Raw genomic sequence first — 26,361 nt, 5'->3', positions numbered from 1 at the left:
CGTTATTGTTTGAGACCCACTTCTTTTTTAATGTTGTATCTAGAGGTTTTTGAGATCGTTGATTACGAATCTGAAGTCAAATTTTCAAAATTTAAAATGGCGAATCTAATATGGCAGTCGAAAATTCAAAAATTTATTCAATTAGCAAGAATCTGTAATAAGGAGTTTTCGGGACCGTTGATTACGAATCCGAAGTCAGATTTTAAAAATTTAAGATGGCGGATACAACATGATTATTTATCCAAAACCGCTTATCACGGATTTTTGCTAAAATATAATAAAATTTTCTCCGCCATGTTGAATCCGCCATTCTAAATTTCGAAAATCTAATTTTAGATTCATAATCAGCATAAACCCTTTATTATAGATCCTCGCATAAATTAAATGAATTTCCGTCCGCCATATTAGATCCACCATTTTAAATTTTAAAAATCTGACTCCAGATTTGAATTCTACGATCCAAAAAACATAAAATTCATGTACATTTTAAATATATTTGTAGGGCTTTTTTTCTACAACTGAATTATTTCACGTAAATTGGCATTTTTTTCAACTCATTTATTTAGTACAATAAAAATAATAAACATATTAATTCCTTAGTGCTCAAAATATTAAGATTGAACCCTTAGCCACTCGAAAAGGTAAAAAACTGCATCAGGATGCGTAAAAAAGAGGGTTGAATATTGAGAAAATTGATGACAAAAAGGTGGGACGAATACGTCCCACTGACACACAAAGGGTTAACCACACACATCCGTTCATATTTTAAACTTGATGACATTTCTCTTTTTTAAATTAATCTTTTAATAATTAATACGTTTCATCTATCATGATCCTGTTTTCATTCATCCAATACAATTTGTCCATCTTTTCTTATTTTACACTTTTAACATCTCTAATGGAGAAAGTGTCTTTTCTTTTGCTTTAGCTAAACTTTGCACAAATGTTATTCATCATTACTGAGGATGTGATGGATATATGTGAAATATTTTGTTGTAAATCCTAATAATAGATTAGGGAATATAGAGCGCGAAAGTTTTTTCATGAAAAGTAACATAAAAACAAAATATGACTTAATATAATATTTTATTGAAAAAATTAAGATTAAAAAATTAAAATTGAAATAATTAAGACTTAATAAAGATAAGATGTCGAAAATTCCTTAAATATAAAGTTTTATGATAAAGAGATTTTTTTTTTTCAAAATTCTGTCTGCAACATTAAATCTACTATATATTTAAAATTTATTATTTATATTATAGCAGATTCTTAGTAACAGAAAAATGCCGATTTACATTTCAGAACGAATTTTGTATTTAAGGCTTCTGGCCCTTTTCTGCAACCATATTGACTTTATGACGTCATAGGCGAGAAATGATACGTTGATAACCGTGCCATTTACAAATAAAAATAAATTAGGATAAAATAACATAGTATGATTGCTTTGAGAACGAAGAGGAGTTAGCCGACGACTTATATGATTTAAATATTTTTCTTATATATATTATTAGGCGATACACCTTGTACACACACGCACCCTCCTCTCACACACACATAGTGTGCGTGTGCACGTAGCGTAATTTTGAGACTCAACGTGAATAAATTTATATCTTTGAACCTCTAATTAACGCACACATGGATCATACATTGGTCTCAGCGGCTTCGTTATTTTTGAATTTTGTCCCATCTTTGTTTATATACATTTTTATATGGATTATTATCCCTTAGGGTACTAATTATAAAAAAGTTACGATTAGTACCAAAAGGGGTTAGCGTAACCTCCCAACTTTGTCGGCTCATGTCTCCGAATAAATTTAATCAATTTCAACGCATTTTTTTTCATTCGAAAAGAAAAAGACTCAGAATTATAATAGCTTGGTTAAAAAGTCGAAGATTTAAAAAAACATTTTTTTTAAGAATGAAAAAGGAACAAAAAAATTTTTATTAAAATTTGCTTTTTTTTTAACGCTTGTATTTATTAGAAAAAAAAAGATAAAGTAATTAAAATAATGATTAATGGAAAGATGAAAAAGTGAACTTTAAGAATCTATGTCAGATTTTTTATTCAGTTCTGAAACTATATATTTATTTGGCGATATGCAAATGTGATATTTTCCGATATTTTCCAATGTCACCAAAATAAGGCGTAACATGAAATATTCACATTTTTTAATACAATTAAATAATTTATTTTTTTAATAATTAAAAAACTTTTAATAATTTATTATAACCACTTTTCTTTTTTTTTTTTTCAATTTTCAATTTTCCGCGAAGACGCGATGCTACGCTACTAATCCCCATACTAATCCCATGGTGAAACAAGTCGCGATAACGAAAAAATGTTAACGTAGTTCCTGGCAGCGTTCCTAGCAATAATTTTTGCAACAAAAAGTTAGACGCAAAAAAAATTTTTTAACAATTTGTTACAAACAAATTGTTAAAAACAATTTTAAACAATTTTTTGCAACTAACTTTTTGTTGCAAAAATCATTGCTAGGAACGGTGCCAGAAACTGCGTTAACATTTTTTTTATATTGCGACTTGTTTCGCTATAGGATAAAGTGATTACATGCATATAGAAATTGTTTATAAATTTTTTGTAATAAATGGAGGTATTTACATGGGCAATATGTTTTCGTCGTGGTTTTTTACGTAGAATCAATTGGCATGATTTATTTTAGTTTAGGATAATTATTTGTTAATTTGTATTATTAAAAAAAATTTTCGCAACAAACTTGTTGCAAAAATCATTGGTTGAAACGCTGCTAAGATCTACGTTAACATTTTTTCGACATTGCTACTTGTTTCGCCATAGGACTGATTAAAGTAACAAATAACATTGTTTGTTAACTTTATGTTTATTTACTTTGCACTAAATAATAATATTTTGCATTAAACTTACGAAAAAAACAGTTAAAATTATTTTTATGCAAAATTTGATTTTATCTTTAAAATTTAATACTTTTGTGACGTTTCGTATCAACTGGATGAAAAATACCCGAGAGAAGAATTTTAATGCTTGCCCTTCAACTCCTGAGGATACACTGGCTCCACCCAAGCGGTGGACCGTGGACCAGTACTTGGAATTTGGAATCTCAAAGTTTTTTCTTCCCCGCACCCGGGGGGTGCCCCCACTCCTTTCCGTTTAAAAACGACGCGTATTTCAAAATTTGCCGCGGTTACGCTAACCCAGTCGGTACCCTGAGGGTTAATTTTTAATTTTTAATTGTCACTGAAGGTGACCATTATTAAAGATCGAAACACGTTTGATGTTACTATGTATGTTTCAATTTGATATTATAATTTTTGCATAAACATCCAGCGTGGTTTTTTAATCTTTTAATTTGTTTTGTATGATTTTTTAAGTAGGTTTTTTTTGTTTGAATTCTTACATCTTTTATTTTTTCACAGCTACAATTCTATTATCCTTTTATTGCCTCCATACATCTCTTTCTTAATTAATCTGTTAATCAATATCTTAATGGATTTTTATTTTTAGAGAAAATGAGTGGAGCCCTGAAGCTAGCGATAAGTTTGCCGAACTTACCAATCTAGCAAAGTGGGTAGAACTTACTGCTAAAGTTAAAGGCTACAAGGAACGTCCGATCGGTTGCAGAGGATCTCGAAATCGTCAAAGTTCACTGATTCCTTGCATTCATTTATTATACAACAACGAATTTGGCAGTGAGGTGAGACGAAAGGAATGAGAATATTTATAAATTTTTTTAAATCTTGAACTTCTTGATGCCTTTGTTATTTAAATATTTTTGACTTTATGAGAATGCCCACATATTTTTGTAAAATATTGTGTCTTAAAATTTAACATTTCGAAATTTAACATGTCGATTTTAAGATTTTTATCAATCTTATATTTTGACTGGTTTAAAATGAATTTATTATATATTAATTAGTTAATAATTATAATTTATTACATTATTAACTTAAGGAAAGTATAATAAAAATAATTGCAATGTTTGGATTACCATATTAGATTTCCAAATAATTTATTAAGTCTCACGATATTAATGGACATAATAAATATTTCCTCTTGTTAGTTTTTTAAAAATATAATATAATTAAGTAAAATAAAAAAAATTTTTTATTAATATAATCAAATAATAAAATTAAAATGTAATTAAGTATGTTTTGCTGTAAATGACTTCGTAATAATTCATCGAGTTTTTGTATTTTAAGTATTTCTATGCTACAAATATCAAAATCTTGCTAAATTTTACCGTAAATAAAAAATGAATACAGTCAATATATGTAAAGGATAGATAAATTTTAATAGAAAAATAATTATTATATTTACATTGTAATAATATTATACTCACATTTGGATGTTATATATGGAATTTATCTTAGTGATGTATTGTGTATCTTAGAAAGTTGTAATATTTTTAAATATTTTATTTGAAGATTGCTTCAAAGTATCTTCAATCAGCAATCTTTAAATTCTTTTAAAAAAAGTTACCATTAACATACATATTTTATTTGCTATAAATAAAATACATAAATAAAAAATATTATATATTAGTTTTTTAGAAAATATATTTCTATTACATTGAATAAAGAACTGTATCTTAAAGTGTATTTTTATTTCTTTGCAATCTGTTGTTATACTAAAATTACGATTGAAAAACAATATTAGAAAATTTAATAATTTAAAACATTTAAAATGCAAAACATTGTTTTTTGAATTATGTTGCTGTTACAGTGAATTACATGTTTATTAAAAAATTTTATAAATATTTATTACAGGTCAACATTGGGGACAGTTTATTGCAATTGAAAATGGCTCAAGTCGAGGAAGAAGACTATTCGGCATTAAATTCTGTGTTGTCTCATGACAAGAGTGATCTTTCATTTCTTCCATTTGTATCTGATTCATATTATCTCGACTAAATGCGACTTTAATTGTGATAAAACCTATTTCAATTTGAAGATATTCTATTAACGACATCATAAAAAAGGTAATAATGTTTTTTGTATCAAACGTCAAATTTCTGTGTTAGAAACATAAATTTTAGAATAAAGTATGTACGAGAATATTCTTACTTCTGGTAGCATTCTTATACTTAAAAAAAAATTTTTTTTTTTTTTATTTACAACTATAAATTTGAAACTTGATACATCTATTTTATATTTGAATGTTTTTAATAATTTTTTACAAATATTATAGGAAAGATATTTTTGGTAATTGTGTGTAGATAAATGGATATTAAGAAATGCTAGCTCACTGTTATCATGATTTAAGATGCATAAATTATTTGAATTAAAAGATGGAAAAATTCTTAATTTATATAAATGCAATTTTTGTTTGTCTTATATTGATTTTTACAAAAGAGGCAAAGTTTTGAAAAACAATTTAATTATTTCACTTTTTTATTTCTTTTCTTATCAAAAAAATAACGGTTGAAGTTTTTATTTGATTTTTATTTTATAGATTAGATGAGAGAGAAATATGTTGTAAATATCTTCGAATATATAATATTTAAATCAATTGGATTGAAACTAGATGTAATTGTAGCAACAATTAATAAAGTTATTTTGAAAAAAGACGCGTTAAAAATTTTACACTTTATACGTTAATAAAATCTTGCAAATCTCCACCTATAATCTTTTTTTTTCTTTAAACATGCACACAACACATGCACGCATGCACGCTTGTTCACTTCCTTACTTACTCGCTTACTCTCATTTACTCAAGATTCACAAGCTGTGAAAATGTCAAAGAAATAATTTTAAATTTAAGAAACAAGAATATCCCCTTTAGCACAATGAGTTTATGATACACATAGAAAAATGTATTCTTTTTATAGATACACGTATTTTTATGTCTACACGTATATGTATATAAATAGAATGTATTTGCCCGTCTGTGCAGCACATGTATACAACGAAAATGATAATATAAGATCAAAGATGACACTTTTGACACAGTATAAGTGTACTTATACTGTGTATTTGAATAGTAAATATTTATTTTTATGAATCTTCCCGCCAATAACTTTGTCCTTGTTGTCAAGATCACCCTTTCGAGTAACTTTCAAAACGTTTTAGCCGTCGCTCGTGATGCGTTAAAAAGTTATAATCATGAAAAGTTTCATAAATAAGATATATATTTTTAAAAATTTATTGTAATAGGGGAAAGACACCGAATTTGGAACACTACTTTGTTATTGGACAAAATTTCTTAAATAATAGTTAGAAAAACAATGTTGAGAACATGAATACAAATTAAAAGGTATCTTCTATTAAATGGTATAGTAATTTTTATAATACTGTTTCGTATTTTTTAAATAATTTATGTTTTTGTGACACATGTCGAAAATGGTATCGGACGAAATGGGCGTCTAATTTGGAATTTGTATACGATCGAAGTATTAATGTTACTATACATCTTATTATGTATTATGTAGTCTTACAGACTCAATGTTATTCCATTAGGATTGCATAAGAGACAGAATCATGCAAATATAACTCCCGATTTTGACGAATTCATCTTTAGCAGTTTTTATGTAGAAAAGAATATGAATATATGAACTTAGAATTAATTTACTTCAAGCATATACAATGCCAAGAAGGGACTTTGTTTATAATCAAGGACTTATCCAAGGATCCATCCCTACCTTACAAATTTTTTATCACACACATACCTCCATCCATCCGTTTAACTATCCATCTATCCTAACCAATACATCGCATGGCTTTATTTATATCATGCATATCAAATCTTATAGGAGCCTTTTTACGCTGATGCTTGACGCTCATTTTCAGCGTCAAAAGACATCACGTGACTAAAAATAAAGATACCCATTCGTCATTTTTAGTCACGTGATGTCTTTTGACGCTGAAAAAAAGCGTCAGCGTGAAAAGGCACCTTTATTACTTTGCTATAATCCTACATTTTCTCTATCGGACGAATTTTCTTACAATAATAAACTTTTTTCTCTTCAACATCTTATGGCCAAAAAGAGAATCCTACATAAAATACAGTATGATTCTATCTAAACATTTTTCTCGCATTATCTTCCTATCATCACTTTATTTAGTCTTATCTTTCAACCTATAACTATACACCCTTATAACTAATCTCCATTGCTTTATTTACTAATCTTTACAAAAATCTTTTTTTCTACCTCCTTTTTTCCCCTAAACATTCTTTTTGCCTTCTACTAAAAATTATTTCTATAATTCCTAGATTCCATACCTTAGTTGCCCTTATTCATTTCTTTCCTAACATGTTTATCACAACATATCATATCATATCCTATTATACCGTTCTAATCGCAAAAATCCTGCCTATAATAAAAACTAATCAAATCTCATCATTCTTTTTTCACTTATCATTCCATCTTTTCTCTGTTTACAATCTTCTTACTACTTATAACTATATTCGTCTAATCTTTCTATTTAGGCCTTTCCCTATACTAGTTCCTCTGCACTTCCTCTCTCTCGTGATTATATTCTCTCTTAACCTAATTCTACATCTCCTATTCTATTCCATATATATCTATCTGATTTTATTATCTGAAAACCAAAGAATCCATTTCACAGCCCCGTCTTGCTCCCATCGTTGTACTGCACACTTATGCTAATCCTTCTGTCCTTACTGTCGCCCTCGTGTTGTACCTTCTTTCAATCTTCCCTTCTTCTGGCTTCACAGTTCCTAATTCCTCTGGACTTTTAATGTTATCATGAGCTGCTTTCCAATCCATCCATAAAGAGGGTGAAAAATCTTCTACTTCTTTCTCCCTCTCTGCACAGTATCACAATAAATACTGTCCCTTACTGCTTTACTTTGATATTTCCTCTTGTCTCTTCTCTCTCCTACAACTCTGTTCCATCCAATAGTTTCACCAAGTGGAATTTCCTTCTTCCTTGCTTATGTTGTTTCTTATTCACTCTTTTTCTTCTCTGTTCTTGGTTGTGTATTTCCAATTTCATTGCCTTTACAAACTTCAAACTTCAAAATCTATTTCCTCTCTTTTCTTCATTTCCTTTGTCTTGCTTCTGATTCAGAAAGCTCTTTAGTTTACTTTTCTTCTTCAATTGGTCCTCTCTCGTGACTGTTTTTTTTCACCTCTTTAAAATCCTTTACATTTTCCTCTTTTCATTTGTACAGTCTTTATTTTACTTTACCAGATCTTATGATCCGTCTCTTTGCTTTTCTCTACGCCTATCTATATTATTGCTTTCTGGATCATCTTCTATAATATTCTTCCAAAATTCTGTTGCCTCGTTACTCAGGATCTCCATTTACCTTTTCCACCTTTTTCTCTTGTGTATGCATTTTGCTTCGTCATCTTCTCCCATTCTTGATCTTCTTTCTGCAGTCCTTTCCTTCCCAGATAACACAATGTCTTCTTAAAGAATTCATAAAGAAGTCTTCCTTTCTGAACAGTAATTCCTGAGGAATTCATAGAAGAATATTTTAAGAATAACGTAGGAAGTTACATGCACCATGATTCGAATTCTTCAGGACTTTTTAAAGTATTCATATAGAATTACTTGTTAGAATTCCTCAGAACTTCTTAAAGTATTCATATAGAATTACTTGTTGGAATTCCTCAGAACTCCTTAAAGTATTCATTAGGACTTCTCCAAGTAGATATCTTAAACGGAATTAAAAAATTTATTTTCAAGATTTCTGATAAATGTTCCGATTTTTATAATATTGGAACGTTTCTTAGATTTAAAAAATAAAAAATTCTGATTAATTTTGTAAGAGGAAGAAGATTATACCATGTTTCAGCCAAGCCATAGTCGTAAAGCACCTGTTAAAGCATGTTTAATTTCTATACCTGAAAAAAAGTTCACCCATCCAAGTGTTAACCATCGCCAACGTTGCTTGACTTCGAAGACCGCATCCTAACGCCCCGTGATGATCCATGAACACTTCTTATTTATGCATACATATTTGTTATAGATTATTACAATAGATGTTGTCAGAGAGATGAAACATATGTATAGTTAACACAAATAAGGATAAATGTTGCATTATGCACATCATGCGTGAAACGGAACGCGACACTCTGTCGTTGCAGATCAGCACGCTCTTAAGTTGTATATTAATTTTGTTAATTATATATAGCGCATTTCGTGTATAATTATAAAATTATAAAAATGTAATTGAGATCATCCAAACACTCGAGTAATTTCTGATGAATACTCAAAGTATTTCAAATAATAAATCGCGAGGTATTCATTGCAACGAACTCTTAAGGAATACTTCAATGTGAACTCATTGTGGCTAATTCCTCAAGAATTCTTTATGTATTCACTTTTTTACTTCGCCAAGTATTCTTTAACATAATTTCTCTATGAATACTTTAAATGTTTCAAATAATAAATCGCGAGGTATTCATTACAATGAACTCTTAAGGAATACTTCAATGTGAACTCATTGTGGCTAATTCCTCAAGAATTCTTTATGTATTCATTTTTCTACTTCACCAAGTATTTTTTAAATGACTTCTTTAGGAATTTCTGTTTATCTCTGTGTTATCTGGATCCTCTTCTTTCTGCTTTTCAATCTCATCGCCTAGGGGCTGCGATCTGCATCCATTCTTTTCTCTACTTAAAAATCCTTACTCTTATACAAACAGTTTCATTTACTAATATATATTCTGCCTATCTTACATATCTACACTGTAATACCTCTCTTTTTTTACTTCTTTACGTATATTCTCGTCCTTTTTTTCTCGCCTGATTATCTCTCTAAAACTATGAACATAACCTATTCTTGCTTACTTCTATATTCTCTAACCTTATTCTATTTTTCTTTTTCGTTTTCTTTCTACCTTACTTAATTCTCTCTTAACCGCATTCTCCAGCCCTTTTCTGTCCTCCTTTACTTCTTTTTCTTCTCGCTCTTATCTATACATTTTCCCGCGCTCGTCTATGCATCCTAACCTCCTTAGCTGCGATCTTTCTACTCGTCTTTTATCCTGTCTTCCTGCTTCCATTGTTTCTTTCAATTTCCCAGCAACTTTACTCTCCTCTCTTCCCATTCCCTTCTATTTTTTCATCCTAAATCTCTAAATACCTGCTTAATTGTCCTATACACGCACTATCGCCGCCACACGACCATTTGCTCTCACACCACCTAACCAAGTCCAGAATATGAATATATGAAATATGGGTTTTTATTTCTTTAATTAACTAAACAGATCATATTTTTATTGGTATTCGTATGGTGCGATATTTAGTTTCCAAGAAATAATGGAGTTCCAATTTAGGAAACTGTTACAAATTCGGTGTCTTTCCTTTAATAATGAAAGAAAATAAATAATAAAAAAAAATAAATTGTGTTTTGCATAAACTAGTACAAATATGGGTCCGCCTCTTCTCTGTATCCGCAGGGACTGTCCCGATTGCGCACATAAGCGATTGGACACAGTAGTATTTCCCGATTGGACACAGACCCGATTGGCCACGGACCCGATTGGACACGGACTTAATTGGACATAGACCCGATTGGACACAGACCCGATTGCACATGGACCCGATTGCACACCGACCCGATTGCGCACCGACCCGATTGCACACGACCCGTTTATACACGGACCCGATTGCACACGAACCCGATTACGCACGAACCCGTTTGCACACCGACCCGATTGCGCACCGACCCGTTTGTACACGGACCCGATTGCGCACCGACCCGATTGCACACGACTCGATTGCACACGACCCGTTTGCACACGGACCCGATTGGACACAGACTTGATTGGACACACCCGATTGGACACAGACTGGATTGGACACAGACCCGATTGGACACGGACTTGATTGGACACAGTCTCGATTGCACACCGTCTCGATCGGACACAGTCCCGATTGGACACGGACTCGATTGGACACAGACCCGATTGGACACTATCCGATTGGACACGGACCCGATTGCACACGGACTCGATTGCACACCGACCCGATTGCACATGGATCCGAATGTGCACTGACCCGTTTGCACACGGACCCGATTGCGCACCGACCCGATTGCACACGACCCGATTGCACACGATACGATTCCGCATTTCAGATAGTACATGGGTTAGCGATTTGGACGGGTGGGTGCGGGAGGGGGGCGAAGCCCCCCTTGCACCCCTCCGCGTGCGCGCGCGCGCGCGCGCGCGCGTGTGTGTGTGTGTGTGTGTGTGTGTGTGTGTGTCTGTGTGTGTGTGTGTGTGTGTGTGTGTGCAAAGCATTTTCTGCACCACATAGGTTTGCGACTATAAAATATGTATAAGACAAAAAAATATAATACATATTTTGTACGTATTTTTATGTCTGAGTTTGCCAAGTATAAAATAATTATGACAAATATTTATGAAAATATTAAAAATAAATATTTACGCTATTATACAAAAATACAAAAATATTTCGAGCTTATATACCATGAATATTTTTTAGTATATTTTAAAAATATATTTTATATATTGTTAATATTAATTTCTAAATAATTTATGAAAACGATTATATAATTTAAAAAATGTTTTTTAAAAATAAATTCGTAAAATATTTATAAAAATTTATTCTAAATTTTCTGTGCTATCCACAGGTTGTTTTTGCATTATTCTGCGATGCGGAATCGTATCGTGTGCAATCGGGTCCATGTGCAAACGGGTCGGTGCGCAATCGGGTCCGTGTGCAATCGGGTCTGTGTGCAAACGGGTCGTATGCAATCGGGTCGGTGCGCAATCGCTTCCGTGTGCAAACGGGTCGGTGCGCAATCGGGTCCGTGTGCAAACGGGTCGGTGCGCAATCGGGTCAGTGTGCAATCGGGTCCGTGTGCAATCGGGTTTGTGTTCAATCGGATCTGTGTCCAATTAAGTCCGTGTCCATTCGGGTTCGTGTCCAATCGGGTCTGTGTCCAATCGGGAAATACTACTGTGTCCAATCGCTTATGTGCGCAATTGGGCCTCATTCGTATCCGCACCTTTTTTTGTTTTACGAGGTGGGAATGCATTTACGCATACCCTCGCCGCCGATGACTCATAGGCGAGGGTTATGTGGGACTCGCGGGTTTGTGAGCGAGAGGCCCACCGGGAATCACTATCCAGCATAACTGCCGGTGAATCCCCCCGCGCTGGCGTGCCACTTGGCGACGCGCGTCGCTCCGGGGGAGCGGGGCGAGCGTCTCCTAGGTAGGAGAGCTCCGCTCCTCCGCTCGGTCCATTTGTTTTTGGACCAACCTGGCCCCTACATTGGGGCTGGGAAGACTGATTGTTTGTCTCCCCCGCCGCCACCACTCTCCCGCCCTCTTTGCGACGTGCGGAGGGGAGAGACGGGGGACCGGTATCGGCTGTCCCCCGAGTTGCTGCTCTTGTCGGGGAGACGAGGGGCGGGAGCGGACGACGCTCCGGGCAACCCCCGCCCCCCGACGGCCCGCGTTGCTTTGGTAGCCGCATAGGGGGGAACTCCGTGCCCAGGTTTCACGGCCGGGCCGGGCCCCCAGCGGGCAGATGTTTTCATGGCCCGGTGGGAGGGTCGCGCTACACGAACGACCCCGCACGTCCCTCCGGGCCAGCCTCCACACTCGCGCCGTTTGGGCGCGACATCGACGCACCCACTTTTTCTCCTACCCCTCTATCCGGAGGGGTGTCCCCCATTTCCCCCCGCCGCCCGCCGGCGGCCCAGACGAGGCCGCGACAACGGCGGCGGCCGGGTCTGTATCCTCACCTAACCTAACCTAACCTAACCTTTTTTTTGCGAGGAAGTGGGAAATCTTCATGAAAGGCCATCCAGGAGTCCAAACCGCTTGTGGTTGAGCAGATCCAACCACTCCGCGGTAAGGAGACCAGGCGGCCCAAGACACCCGGGTGCCCGTACACCCGTAGTGTGGGATTCTATGTGCGCACATCGCGATAGATACTGCGCACATAGCCTACCCACTAAAACCCACTCCCTACTCGACTTATCCTACTTTTCACTTGTTGACGGACCCCCCGGTACCGGCGCAAGCCATTTCATCAGTAAGGACCGCCTACGTGCTTGGGACTTATTCCCCTACTTTTACGGGTTATATCTATTTTAATAGTTACAATTTATAGCCATTTGTTAAAGATTACACACCCTAACAATGGCCTTGACTACTTGAAGTTTAGCTCGGATTCGGGGGTGCGCTAAGCCCCAGGTTAATTTCTTTAATTAAAGATTTTAACCCTCCTGCGAGTAACCTAACCTAACCCAACCTAACCTAACCTAACCTAACCCAATTTTAGTCACAATTTGGCCACAATTTTAACTGTGAAGTTGTAATGCGAATTCCACGCCAAGCGAGATCCTCACACTTCCGATGCTTACAGCATGCGTGCGTGCGTGCGTGCGTGCGTGCGTGCGTGTGTAAACTGCCCTACTAATATAATCATAGAGCTTGTATTAATGGAGGGGCCATTGCTATATGCCGGGGTCCGCGCGGGGAAAATCGACAGAGACATGAATATATTCTCATATATTTTGTCTTTTCGTGTTGGATATCCTCATCACTCCGTTTTCTAGAAGGAAAGAAGCGCATATACGAGCGGTACGACAGGTACGAGCCTACCTACTTGGTGCCTACTTTGCCTTTGGGCTGTTACAATTAGTACAAAAAATTTTTACATACGAAAGTAATACTGTGCATTCATTGATTTGCATACATCTTTTAGATTTTAAATTATGTACCACTTAATGAATGCACAGTGATTATCTTTGTAAGCAATTTTTTTCATACGAGTTCGAGAATCGGGCCTCAGATTGTATAGTTACGTTATTGTATAGAACCTGTTTTCGCACGAAAAAAGACAGAATATATCCACCTCTCTGTCAATTCTCCCCGCGCGCGTCGCGATGCACCAAGGCTCTTCCATTAATACAAGCTCTATGAATATAATACACTGTTAGGAGCTGCTATCTGTCAATCTAATAACTATTCTATTGGCAACTCTATTTTTCTCAATCTCTAGGGAAGTTTCTCCCGAGTTAGTTCAGTTCCTTGCTGTCCGAGACTGAATGAACTGAATGAATACAACTGTCGGTTTTCTAATAAAATTCGGTTCTTTTTGATAATATCCGTGTTTTTATCCTAGCCGATTACCATACCATCGCAGAAACAAAATAATTATAGATCTCGTGTGTTGTAAGTAAAGGGGGGGAGGATATACCTCGTTCCGCGTGGAATTTGCGTTGATTTAACATTTAAAATTATGGCCAAATTGCGACTAAAATTGAGTTGAAAAAATCGCAAAAACAGATTTTTTTAAATCTATCGTATTTTCGTCAATTTTTAACGAATTAAAAAGTTTTGGAAGGGTAAAAGATAGATCTAGAATCGGGATAAATGGATTTTAGATATAGTTTAAAAGGTATAATTATATTGACAAATAAAAATGGACAAAAATCGATATCTTAAAAAAAATGAATAAAGATACAATCTTTTTTATTTTGCTCAAAATAGTAAAAAATGTTTTTAATACAGAATACGTTACACAAGCACATAAAAAAAGTATTTTATGAAGGCACCATGATATTCTTATGTTTTTGGGGTCGCTGAATCCGAATCTTCTTCCTTGGGTTTAGGAAGCTGTCTTGTTTATTTTGTAAATATGATTGTAATTTTCTGTGATTTTTGTTGAATGTCGAATCTTATGGGGTAAATCTAAGGGAGCGTCCCAGATGCGCACAGTAATAAACGGACACAGCAGGCTGAATGAAACGGACACAGTAACAAACGGACACAGTAATAAACGGACACAGTAACAAACGGACACAATGCGAAACGGACACAGTAACAAACGGACGCAGTAATAAACGGACACAGTAACAAACGGACAGAGACCAAATGCGCACACTGCACATGCGCACGGACCAAATGCAATCCATGTACATTGCAAGCAGAATAAAGTAGGTTAGCGACTTGGACGGGGTGGGTGCGGACTAAAGGCCCTCCTTGCACCCCCCCGCGCGCGCGCGCGCGTGTGCGTGCGTGCGTGCGTGCGTGCGTGCGTGCGTGCGTGCGTGCGTGCGTGCGTGCGTGCGTGCGTGCGTGCGTGCGTGCGTGCGTGCGTGCGTGCGTGCGTGCGTGCGTGCGTGCGTGCGTGCGTGCGTGCGTGCGTGCGTGCGTGCGTGCGTGCGTGCGTGCGTGCGTGCGTGCGTGCGTGCGTGCGTGCGTGCGTGCGTGCGTGCGTGCGTGCGTGCGTGCGTGCGTGCGTGCGTGCGTGCGTGCGTGCGTGCGTGCGTGCGTGCGTGCGTGCGTGCGTGCGTGCGTGCGTGCGTGCGTGCGTGCGTGCGTGCGTGCGTGCGTGCGTGCGTGCGTGCGTGCGTGCGTGCGTGCGTGCGTGCGTGCGTGCGTGCGTGCGTGCGTGCGTGCGTGCGTGCGTGCGTGCGTGCGTGCGTGCGTGCGTGCGTGCGTGCGTGCGTGCGTGCGTGCGTGCGTGCAAAGCATTCACTGCATCACATGGGTTTGCGACTTTCCGTGTGTGCATTTGGTCTGTGCGCATGTGCAGTCTGCGCATTTGGTCTGTGTCCGTTTGTTACTGTGTTCGTTTGTTACTGTGTCCGTTTATTACTGTGTCCGTTTGTTACTGTGCCCGTTTCATTCAGCCTGCTGTGCCCGTTTATTACTGTGCGCATCTGAGACTCACTCAAATCTAATGTAAGAATTAAATTCAGTAACTCAACAATTTAAGAATAATATTTAAAAAAATTATAAGAAATACTCTTTCTCCCTAATAGTTTCAGTCGTCAAGATTATAGTTTAGTCCAAAAAGTGCCACTTTAGCAGGTTTTTTTTTACTTATTTGTGAGGTTAGGGAAGAACCTTGACCTGATGGGCCAAAACGGGATTCGGATTCAGATTTAGCGACCTCAAAAACATAAGGACATCATGGTCTAGTCCGTTGGGCAAAATACTTTTTTTGTGTGCCTATGTTATTAAAGTAAAAAACATTATTAAAATATTTTCATGACTCCAAGCGACACTCGCCATGTTGTATGGTTTTGTGGTCTTCACACTCAGGAATGTTGCAGTTCGCGTAAACGCAGTCATAGAATTGCTCTTTCTATAACAAGTCCGTCTATTTATTGCGATGATCAGTCCATTCTTTATGTCAATGGAGAAAACAGTGTTTCGTATGAAAATCGGGAAATACCTCGCTTCCACTTAACATCTGTACCAGATTAACAAGTTATCATTTTTTAAATATTATGTTTCCTAAATACATTTGGACAAATATTAGTATTACATATTTTTTATTTTTTTATTTGTATAAATAATTTTTATATGTAAAACTGTAATTTTATTGTAAAACATTGATGGGCCATTGCGTTTTAATATGCCCCGGCCATACCAACCCAGCTAGCAAAATGACGCGAACTTTACGCGAAGTTTGCCGCAAACTCGAGCAAACCTTTGCTGCAAAATTACGACAAGGTGTGTCCGCATTAAGTTTAGCTTTTGCTGGCAAGGCTTGTTGTAAATAATATGACGCATATTTTATGCAAATAACAGGGTAAAATTTGCTAGTAAAGCATAACAACAAATTTGCAGCAAGAACAAGGTAAACCTTGCTGTACACAATATGATAGCAAATTTGTGGCAAGAATCCATTACAGAAAAAACACTAAAAATAACACTTTAAAAAATACTCAAATTGAGTATAATTTGGGACAAGGGGTAAACACTTAATTCAGTGTAAACACTCAACTTGAGTGTTTACTCTTTAATTTACTTTTAATTAGAGTGTTGTTATTCTCAACTTGAATGTTCGCCATCTAATTGAGTGTTAATTTCAATATTAATCCTAAATTTAAGAATAACACTGAAAATAACACTTAATTAGATGGCAAACATCCAAGTTGAAAGTAATACTCAAATTAATACTCAAAGCCAACTGAACACTCTATAGTTGAATGTTTTGGTTGAACTTGCTTTTCTTGCTTTTGTTTTTATTTAACATTTTCTAATCCAATGTTTGAGAGTGCACACTCAATATTAAGTGTATACCTTCAACCAATAGATGTTGAGTGTACATCCCCAACGTTTCAGTGTTCACACTTTATGTTGGAAGTATACACTCATTTATTGAGTGTCATATCCAAATGTTGAGAGTATACTTTCAAATATTCAATATTTAAATCCAAACTTTGGTATGAATACTCAGTCATTGGATGTACACACTCAATGTTCGAGTATAAACACACAATCTTTAGTGTAAATACTCAAGATTTGAGCGTATACACCTAAATTTGGGAGTAAACTCCCAAAATCGAGTATTAACACTCAATTTTGAATGTAAATTCTCAAAATTAGAGTGTTTTTTCCGTAAGGGATAGAGCAAACCTTGCTGTACATAGCATGATAGCAAATTTGTGGCAAAAACAAGGCAAACCTTGCCATGCACAATATGATAGCAAATTTGTGACAAGAACAGGAAAAATCTTGTCAAAATTAAGAAATCAACAAAAATGAAATATTGGACTGATTAGTCCAATATCATATGTGAATGATGCAATCGTATTTGGTTCTCTGTTCTAGACGACCCCCTTTTATTAATCCAGTAGGTAAATCTTTTTTACGAGAAATGCGCCATCTCGAGATAGATAATAAAGTCACCCAGAAATAAAGTTTAAAATTCGATAATGCAACCCTGTTATTTGCAAAATGTGCGTCATACTATTTGCAACAAACCTTGCCAGCAAAAACTAAGCTGTTTACGGACACACCTTGTCGCAATTTTGTTGCAAAAGTGTGCTCGGCAAGTTTTATTTTGTTCTTGCTACTAATTTGCCGTTATTCTGTACTTAACAAGATTTCCTGTTCCTGCCATAAATTTTTTGTCATGTCGTGTAGCAAGGTTTGCTCCGTTATTTGCTCAAATTTTGCATTTTATCGTGTCGGAGCAAATCTTGTAATTTCTCTACGTAATATTTATGTACAAGTCTTTCTTTGTTATTTGTAGCATCGTGTGATGAAAACTTTTGCCGTAAATTTGCTCGAAACTTTTAGAAGACAAAGCAACAGACAATTACTTGTCATAAAATTGTTGTCAAAAATGAAACAATTCTTGCTGTAAAGCTTTCACGATATGTGATTTTAACAGGCCTGGCTAGCTGAGAAGTTTTTGCTTTAATATGATACCGTTGATCATTTTATGTAGTACTTTTTATAATATTTTTTATAGTATTTATAGATTTATATGTATAATATTTTTTGTAATATTAATATGTAAGATTTATTTTTACCACTTTATTTAAAATCATAATTTCATAAAATGATTATTTTGTACTTTATTTTTAAGCAAATCATATTTAAAGTTACAAGAACTGAGATATTGAAATATTATGCCAGTACGTGGATTTTATATTTTCGTATCTTTTAAATTTTAAATTATATTAACGTATGAAAATGAGTATATGAATTGATTAAAGTATACGAGAGATTAGATAGTTAAATTGTAACGCAAAAAGATTAAATGTAAATCTATATAAGTATTTCTTTAAGCAATGTAAAATATATTAATAATTATTACGTAAATTTTATAACTCAGCACTCAGCTTATATAATAGAAACCAAACGTAATAACCCAGGTAGCAAGGTGACGTTAATACGACGTCAATAATTCGTCATTTAGGGTCGCGGACGTCATGTTACCAAATTAAGACGTAATAGTAACGTCATTTTTTGACCTATTAATTACGTCAGTCATTTATCCACCCTACAACGTATTTTCGACGTCATATTCTTGACTAATTAATAACGTCAGTTAATTGATCATTTTACAACGTATTAATATAGTTTTATTAGTGACTAATTACTGACGTTAACTATAATTCTTTGTAATAATTGACGATTTGACCTCAAATGACAAATTATTGAGGTGGACGACACTTTGCTACTTATTATAACTATTAATCATTATTTAAAGATTGGTTAATAAACAACATTATTAAAATTAATATAATATTTTATATAATTAATACTATTAATATTTTAGAATCATCCCAGACAGCACATAATATTTATGATAAATATTATTAATATTTATTAATATTTATTTTTTCAAAATATTATATAAATATTTTACACATATTTTATATATACGAAGAAAAAATTTTTATTCAACATATTAAAATATAGACTAAATATTTTATATAATATTTATGGTAAATAAAAGATAAAGATTTGTATAAGTAATATTTTGTAAATATTTATAAATATTTCATAAATATTTTTATAATATTTATGATTAATCTTTATGATTTGTCAAATCTAAGACCACAAAAATATTTATAAAATATTTGGATAAATATTTATAAAATATTTAAATAAATATTATAAATATTTTATAAATATTTTATAAATATTTTATAAATATTGCGTTCTGTCTGAGGTATAATTTAGCTTTATCAAAAGAACAGAGCAAAAACATATTTTTATAAGTTATTCCACATGTTATTTCGCATATGTAAAAATCATGAAAAAAACTGTAAATTTATATTTCTTAAAAATATTAGTTAACTACAAGTTTCATGTTTCTCGCATCTATTGAACTGATCTATAACAAATATGTGTTCATGAGCATCAAGTGTTTACGGATCATCACAAAGTGCTAGGTAGCGTATGATCTTCGAAGTCAAGCAACGTCGACGGCGCGGGTTCAGAGTTGGATGGGTGACCGCGGAAGTTATGCAATGCCAAATGTGACTATGGTGTGGTGGGTCACGATGCTTGTTGAGAAACAACGTCAATTTTTTTTTTACATTATAATTACGTTATTTCGATATTTTCATAATGCAAGTACTGCATATATAGGACATGTACCCGAAATATTTTTTAAAACGTCAAAATAACGGCTTTTACTAACTGGGATAGTCATAAAAATGACGTTAAAATGTCGTCTTTATTAAATGTAATCTAAAAACCTATGTTTTGTCAAAAATAACAATAAAATACCGTCAAATGTACGATACTAGCTTCTTGAAAATGACGTCAATAATATGAAAATAATGACGTATTTTTGACGTCAATATATGACGTCGTTAAGATGAGACAAATGTACATCAGTTTTACGACATTTAGACGTAATTTTATCTCGACATTATGACGTCTGGTTCGTCATATGACCAAAAAATGCCGTCAATTAGACGACACCTTGCTACCTGGGAAGAAGAAAAAATATTGATATAGTTTTTTATATACATATTATAAATAAATTGCAAATTGAAAAAGTGTACGCGGATAAACATGTAAAAAAAATAAATTTTTGTCAATTTAAGAGTAATAAATGTAAATAAGGAAATGAATTTATTTTTAGGTAAAAAATTTCTTACTTATGTTATTAGAAATCATTAACAAGTGGCTAAAGTGGCAAGGAGTCGTGATAAATTGCGGGAAGAAAAACACTCACAGGAAAAGAAAAGATAATCGAAAGTTCGATTGAAAGAAGATCGAAATTGTTGAGGCGTGACTCAGGAAGAAGAATATAATCATTTTTTTAGGGGAAACTTCGCCGTGCATTTCAACGATTTGCGGTCGTACCAATTGACTTAGCGCGACAATTGACTCACGATGGGATAAACATGGTGCAAGAAATGGCCAGAAGTAATTGTCGGTTTCTTCTAGCAAGACTAGAAAGCTGCGGCGAAGCGAGACATATAAAACGACAACAACAGAGCTTCTCTCTTTAGTTGGACGAATCGAATTCCTGTTACTTTCAGCATTACTACAAGGATGATGAATAACTTGGTAAATAACAAATTTATGTAATTATTTAATTATCACATTTCTTTATACTGAATCAAACTGCGTTTAAATAAACGATTATGTTTATTATATAATATTAATATAATACTGACATATAATAATAATAGCAATCTTTTATTGATCGCCTTGGAGGTAACAAAATTTATAAATATACATCCCTTTTTTTATCCGCTAACTTATTTTAACATTTAACTTTAAATTTATTCTAGCTTATTTGTTACAATCAAAATATGTAGTTGCTTCACACCGCTTATCCTAACAATACAAAGAAAAATTCGGAGAATATCACATATATTACTATTCGTATATTCAAATGATAATAGAAATACGTACTGTGACATTCTCAGTACATAATGAAAGTATTCTTACATCCGCTTTTTCTATTTACTCAGTAAATATTTTGCAGTATGTACTGATAATCAGGGTTGGGTAAGTTAATATATTTTTTTAACTAAATTAAAGTTAATGGATTATAAAATTATTATAATTCAGTTAAGTTAAGAGTTACATAAATAAAAAAACTATCTCAGTTAAAGTTACGTTAAGATTAATTTAACTTAAGTTAAAGTAAAAGTTTATTTTGAGAAGTTTTATTTATATTTAATTAAAACGCCACATAATTTATTTAAGTCAGATTACCAACATAATTACAATGTCGATCATCAAATATATTTAATATTTTTTTTTGTAAATTAAATTATAATATTAATTATATGAAATAACAAAAAATATTGTTTTTATACAGGAATAAATTTTTATTTTATAATTTTTTTTCGCCCAGATAAAATTTTTAATTTTGGAAAAAAAGTGAATAAGTTAAAGTTTATGCGTTTCAAAAATAACAAGTTAAAGTTTAAAATTAAATCCTTTAAAACTAACTAAATTAAATTAAAAGTTATTAACTTTTTAACTTTATTAATAACTTTTAACTTTTTAACTAGTTACTACTCAACCCTGCTGATAATATGTACTACTCATTTATAGAATATAGTATACCGTATATGCCAATATATTATGTGTATATTAGAGTGTTTTTTCTTTATCAATTTTTAAAGGAAGGGATCTTTCTGTTTTGTTCATAACCAAGAAAGTAATTAAGAAAGTAACAGTAATTTAAAAAAATTTTTTAATAAGTGTAATGGTTGCTACCAGTAATTAAAGTTATAAAAAGTGATAACTTTAATTGTTGATAGCGATTTTTTTACACTTTAAAAATTAAAAAATTACTATATTATACTTTTTATAATAACCATATAGACAAAAAGATGTCTTTTAGATTTCTAAAAGACATCTTGTGATTTCTTGCGATATCTCGCATTTTTTACGAAAAGATATCTTTTCGCGATCTAAAAGATGTCTTATACAACAGTTTGAGATATCTTTTAGATATCTGGCGATGTCTAATGCCCAATTTCTTTACTTCCCGATAAAGTTATCTGGAGGATAAATATAATCAATAAGTTTAACTAATCACGTGCATGGATCTGGTAGTTTATCTCCTGGATAATTTTAACCGCAAGATAACTGGACGTGAAGAAATCAGGCATAAAAGACATCTTGAAGAAATCTAAAGATATCTTAAAGATATCTAAAAGATGTCTTTTAGAAATCCAAAAAATCTATATGAGACATTTTGAGACAAAGATGTCTTTTATACGTCTTGAAGACCTTTTCTAGAATTCTTTTTAGACATTTATAAAGGTTTATACATTTATGCGGAGGCTCACAGAGCTTTCTCCGAGAGGACGTGCGAAGACTCGTGGAATTCTCTCCATTAGAATACAAAAAATTTATTACGTAGGCTTTAAGAGAGTTGAGAGCTTACTACGATTGCTATCATAACCCTAAAAGCAAAAAGTCGACTTTATGTCGACTTGTAGTTGACTACACCGTAACTGATGTGACTTGACGTAAAGTCGACTTTTTTAAAGACGAAAGTCGACTTAAAGTCGGCGAATGTCCCAAGGAACGCCGACTAAAAGTCGACTTCCCGTCATGACGAAAAGTCAACTTTCCGACAACTTTAAACGTCAGATTTCAGCCAACTTTCTATGCAGGGGATCTATTCTGTACTGCCTATTGACAACTATTGGTTTCATTGCGCAGATATTTTATATGGCAAAAAACCTGCATAACGACACCGATAGTTGTCGGTAGCCGGTACAGAATAGAGCCCCACGTCGAAAACGAGGAAATTTTGGATAAAAGTATATTTTTAAGGTTATGAGTAGATGTTTAATTTGTCCTGTCAACTATGAGGAAAAGTTGTCGAGAATTATCGAAACGTCAGAGAAACAGACGTACTTTAATGCTTTATCATCGTGATTCTGAACCTCCTGTTTTAAACAAATCATTATGGTGGTGATATTCTTATTCCTAAGTCATCTGCGATTTATGATAACTCAATAAAAATATTTTGGCAGACGTTTCATTTTCCGATGCATTAGTAACTACGTCGATCCTCTTTTTCTTGTAGGCTCCGAGATCCTTTCCTGTCAGTCCAAGCACGAAGTCTTTTACGTCTAATGAATGACACAGATAAAGCACTGATAGTATGTAGGATATATGCGCTTCCCGAACGCAGCCTTAGTCGACTAATTTTCCGTCAACTTTTAGAAGTCGACATTTAGTTGACTTTCTGTCAACTTCTAGAAGTCGACTATTTAGAAGTCGACATTTAGTTGACTTTCTGTCAACTTCTAGAAGTCGACTATTTAGAAGTCGACATTTAATCGACATACTGTCAACTTCTAGTCGACTGTTTAGAAGTCGACATTTAGTCGACTTTCTGTCAACTGTGCTCTTAGGGAAGTTAATCCATCACTGTAAGTGATCTTCTTATATAGCTCCCAGAATGTAAATTTCATCACGAGAAAGGCAGCATCGCGTCGTCGCCTATAGCGGCGATTCCGCGAACTACATCACGACTGCGGATGCTGCACGTGTGTACACATTGTATTGTGGCGGATGTTTCACCGCTACATGAACTACTAAATTATGATTTAAAATATCTTTTTTTAAATATTGAGTAATAAATATATAAAGACGTTTATAGATATCTTAAAGCAATTCTAAAATTGGTTTTCAAGGTATATGTATAAAAGACGTACATCATTAATCTCTAGAAGATCAAAACTCTAGATGTCGGCCTTTTGGCCGACTTTTTTAATTTTAATACTAAAACATTTTTGTCCTTGTCAGTGAAATGAACTACGAAGAAGATAACATCACTTTAACGCCTAATATTATTAGGCTTTTAGTTCGAAAAAAGTAATTATTTTTTTGTTGTATTTGAACTTTATATTACTATTTATTGTTAAAATGATTGTTTAGTGTCATTTGCAATAAAAATGTTGAAAAATATGTATATAAAAATATGACTACGTTGCACTTTCTGAAGTATGAGACAATATATAGTGTCATTAAAGTAACATATCAAATTATTTCAAAATAAATGCATATATTATGTTAAAAGAAGTAATTTTAGCTAAATAAATATATAGTATTTTCGGTAAATTTAATTTTATTTTTATTTATAAATTTAATTTTATTTTAATTATAAGTCTAATATAAGGCTTCTGGCCAGGAAGAGGTTAAGGTATCTTGTATAGATCTTTCATTTAGATATTTTTGATATGTCTAATTCGAAAATTTTTAAGACATCTTTTAAGATGTCTTAGATGTCTTTCAGATATCTTTTAGAAATTCTATGAAGATATCTTCGACAAAATCTTTTTAGATATCTTTTAGATATCTTTTAGAAATGTCGACTTGAAGATATCTTGAATAAGATGTCTTTTCGATTTCTACAAGATATCAATGTTTACTGGGATGAGTACATGAAAAGACATCCGCAAAAAGTTTGTTTTGTTAAAGCAGCATCTTAATGTATATTATGCTTCATTAGGTTTGGTTTAAATAATTTATATTCTTTATGTATTTACTGTATAAATTGTAATGTTTATATATATTTTGTTATTATTATATAATTTTATTTATATTTTACTTTATTTAATATAATGATTATAACGAAAAGTAATTTTATATGTAGTTAATTATATATATATATATATATATGTATGTATATTGTTGTACCCCTCGTTGTGAGTACGATTTTGGGATCGCTGCCAGAGATCTCACGAGGAAGGTATTTCGTCACATACACCGTTATTTGTCTTGAACACTTTTATTCTTGTATTCAGTTACAATGGATAGATCGCGACCCCGCAAGGCAGAGTGTCGCGCCTATTAGCTCGTTGTCCACGACCCCGCAAAGCAGAGCGTCGTGGTTGTGTATTTACAATAAGTTATCTCGGCGATACACGATCCCGCAAAGCAGAGTGTCGTGTGTAGTCTTAGTTTGTCTACTTCGGATTGACCCGATCCTCACCTTCTTTCGCCGGTTTATATATCCGATAATTCGGTAGTTGGATCGAAAGAAGGGGAGGATTGCGTGAGAGCGTAAATCGGTCAGTATTCCAAATTATTGCTTAGACAGCAAGTGCTGTCTAAGGAGCATTGCGCTAATTGTCGAGCGGATTGCGCGAAACCTCGCGCGATGCGCTCGATGCTGACTGCTGCAGCTGACCGACTTACGTCATCGTGCTACTGACACCTTATTTATCGTTATGAGTGTGTCACTCATAACAATATACACAGGGTGTCCCTGAATATGTTGGTTAACGCTCATAAAAAGGTAGAAGGGATTGAGATGAACATAAAAGTCCAATATTGTCTTAGGTTAGGTCCACTAATAATCGAGATATTAGCGTATTGAGATATTAGCGGATCTGCAAAAATCTAATTAATTTCTATCGTAATTGTGAACAATAAATTAATGAAAACTTATCGTACATTCACGATAGATCTTGTCTTCCGTGTTATAGCTCGAGTGGATCGAGTTTTTCTCTCGGTGCGCTTTCATTTGTATAATTTGAAAAATTAATACCTCGATATTGGTAAACCTAACCTAACCTAACCTAACCTAACCTAACCTAACCCAAGACCTAACCAAAGACAATATTGGACTTTTATGTTCATCTTGATTCTTTCTGCCTTTTACGAGCGTTGACCAACATGATCAGGGACACTCTGTATATATATATATATATAGTATATGTATATTAAATTATTAACATTTTAAATGTGTTTTAGAAACTGATGTTATAAATATTATCATACAGTAAAATATTAAAATGTTATATAAAATTTATGAATATTGCATATTATGCTGATATAACAAGTGCATCCTGATAATATATGAATAATGGTATATTATAGAATATAGAAGATATAAGAATATTCTCAGTACATTATATACAGTATGTATATTCACAGTATGAGTATAGAATATTCGAATATTATGTGCTATTACACTCGCCTTGTTTTATGGAACGTAAATGGATCAAAAGCAACAAGATGGCGACTGAGTGCCAGTGTCAAGGCTGACTATAAATTCGGGCCTAAACATCGCACCGTACGAATACTGATAAAAACATGATCCGCTTGGTTAATTAAAGAAATAAAAATTCATATTTCATACATGCTCTTTTCTACGTAAAATCTGCTAAAAACAAATTTGTCAAAAGCGAGTTTTATTTACACTCGCTTTT

The 26,361-nt window shown here is 33.7% G+C and overlaps 2 protein-coding genes and 1 long non-coding RNA gene across 9 annotated transcripts in view; 2 read left to right on the top strand and 1 right to left on the bottom strand.

Moving 5' to 3' along the window:
* The window catches only part of LOC105832563 (tudor and KH domain-containing protein homolog), a 40,236-nt gene extending 19,418 nt beyond the window's left edge, over positions 1-20,818 (top strand). For 5 of the 7 annotated variants that reach the window (XM_012673651.3, XM_012673653.3, XM_036286158.1 and 2 more), the window contains exons 8-9: positions 3,500-3,689; positions 4,762-5,057. In XM_012673651.3, the coding sequence (XP_012529105.1) occupies positions 3,500-3,689; positions 4,762-4,905 (334 nt within the window). In that variant the 3' untranslated portion in view covers positions 4,906-5,057. Of the gene's footprint in view, positions 1-3,499; positions 3,690-4,761; positions 5,058-20,328; positions 20,406-20,484 lie in introns of those variants that run through there. The other 2 variants (XR_004963061.1, XR_004963062.1) reach the window with 2 other exon arrangements.
* LOC118645308 lies at positions 5,433-8,733 on the bottom strand. The gene is made up of 2 exons (XR_004963064.1): positions 6,838-8,733; positions 5,433-6,756 (listed from the first exon to the last, which is right to left on the bottom strand). It is a non-coding gene; the product is annotated as an uncharacterized LOC118645308 (long non-coding RNA).
* Positions 20,598-26,361, top strand: part of LOC105832083 — a 45,631-nt gene continuing 39,867 nt past the window's right edge. The window contains exon 1 of the mRNA XM_036286162.1: positions 20,598-20,731. Within this exon, the coding sequence (XP_036142055.1) occupies positions 20,717-20,731 (15 nt within the window). The 5' untranslated portion in view covers positions 20,598-20,716. The remainder of the gene's footprint in view (positions 20,732-26,361) is intronic.

Source organism: Monomorium pharaonis, chromosome 4 (assembly GCF_013373865.1).
Source record: "Monomorium pharaonis isolate MP-MQ-018 chromosome 4, ASM1337386v2, whole genome shotgun sequence".
Taxonomy (NCBI): Eukaryota; Metazoa; Arthropoda; class Insecta; order Hymenoptera; family Formicidae; genus Monomorium; species Monomorium pharaonis.
The sequence above is the reverse complement of the archived record's forward strand: the minus strand, read 5'-3'. Positions and strand labels throughout refer to the sequence as shown.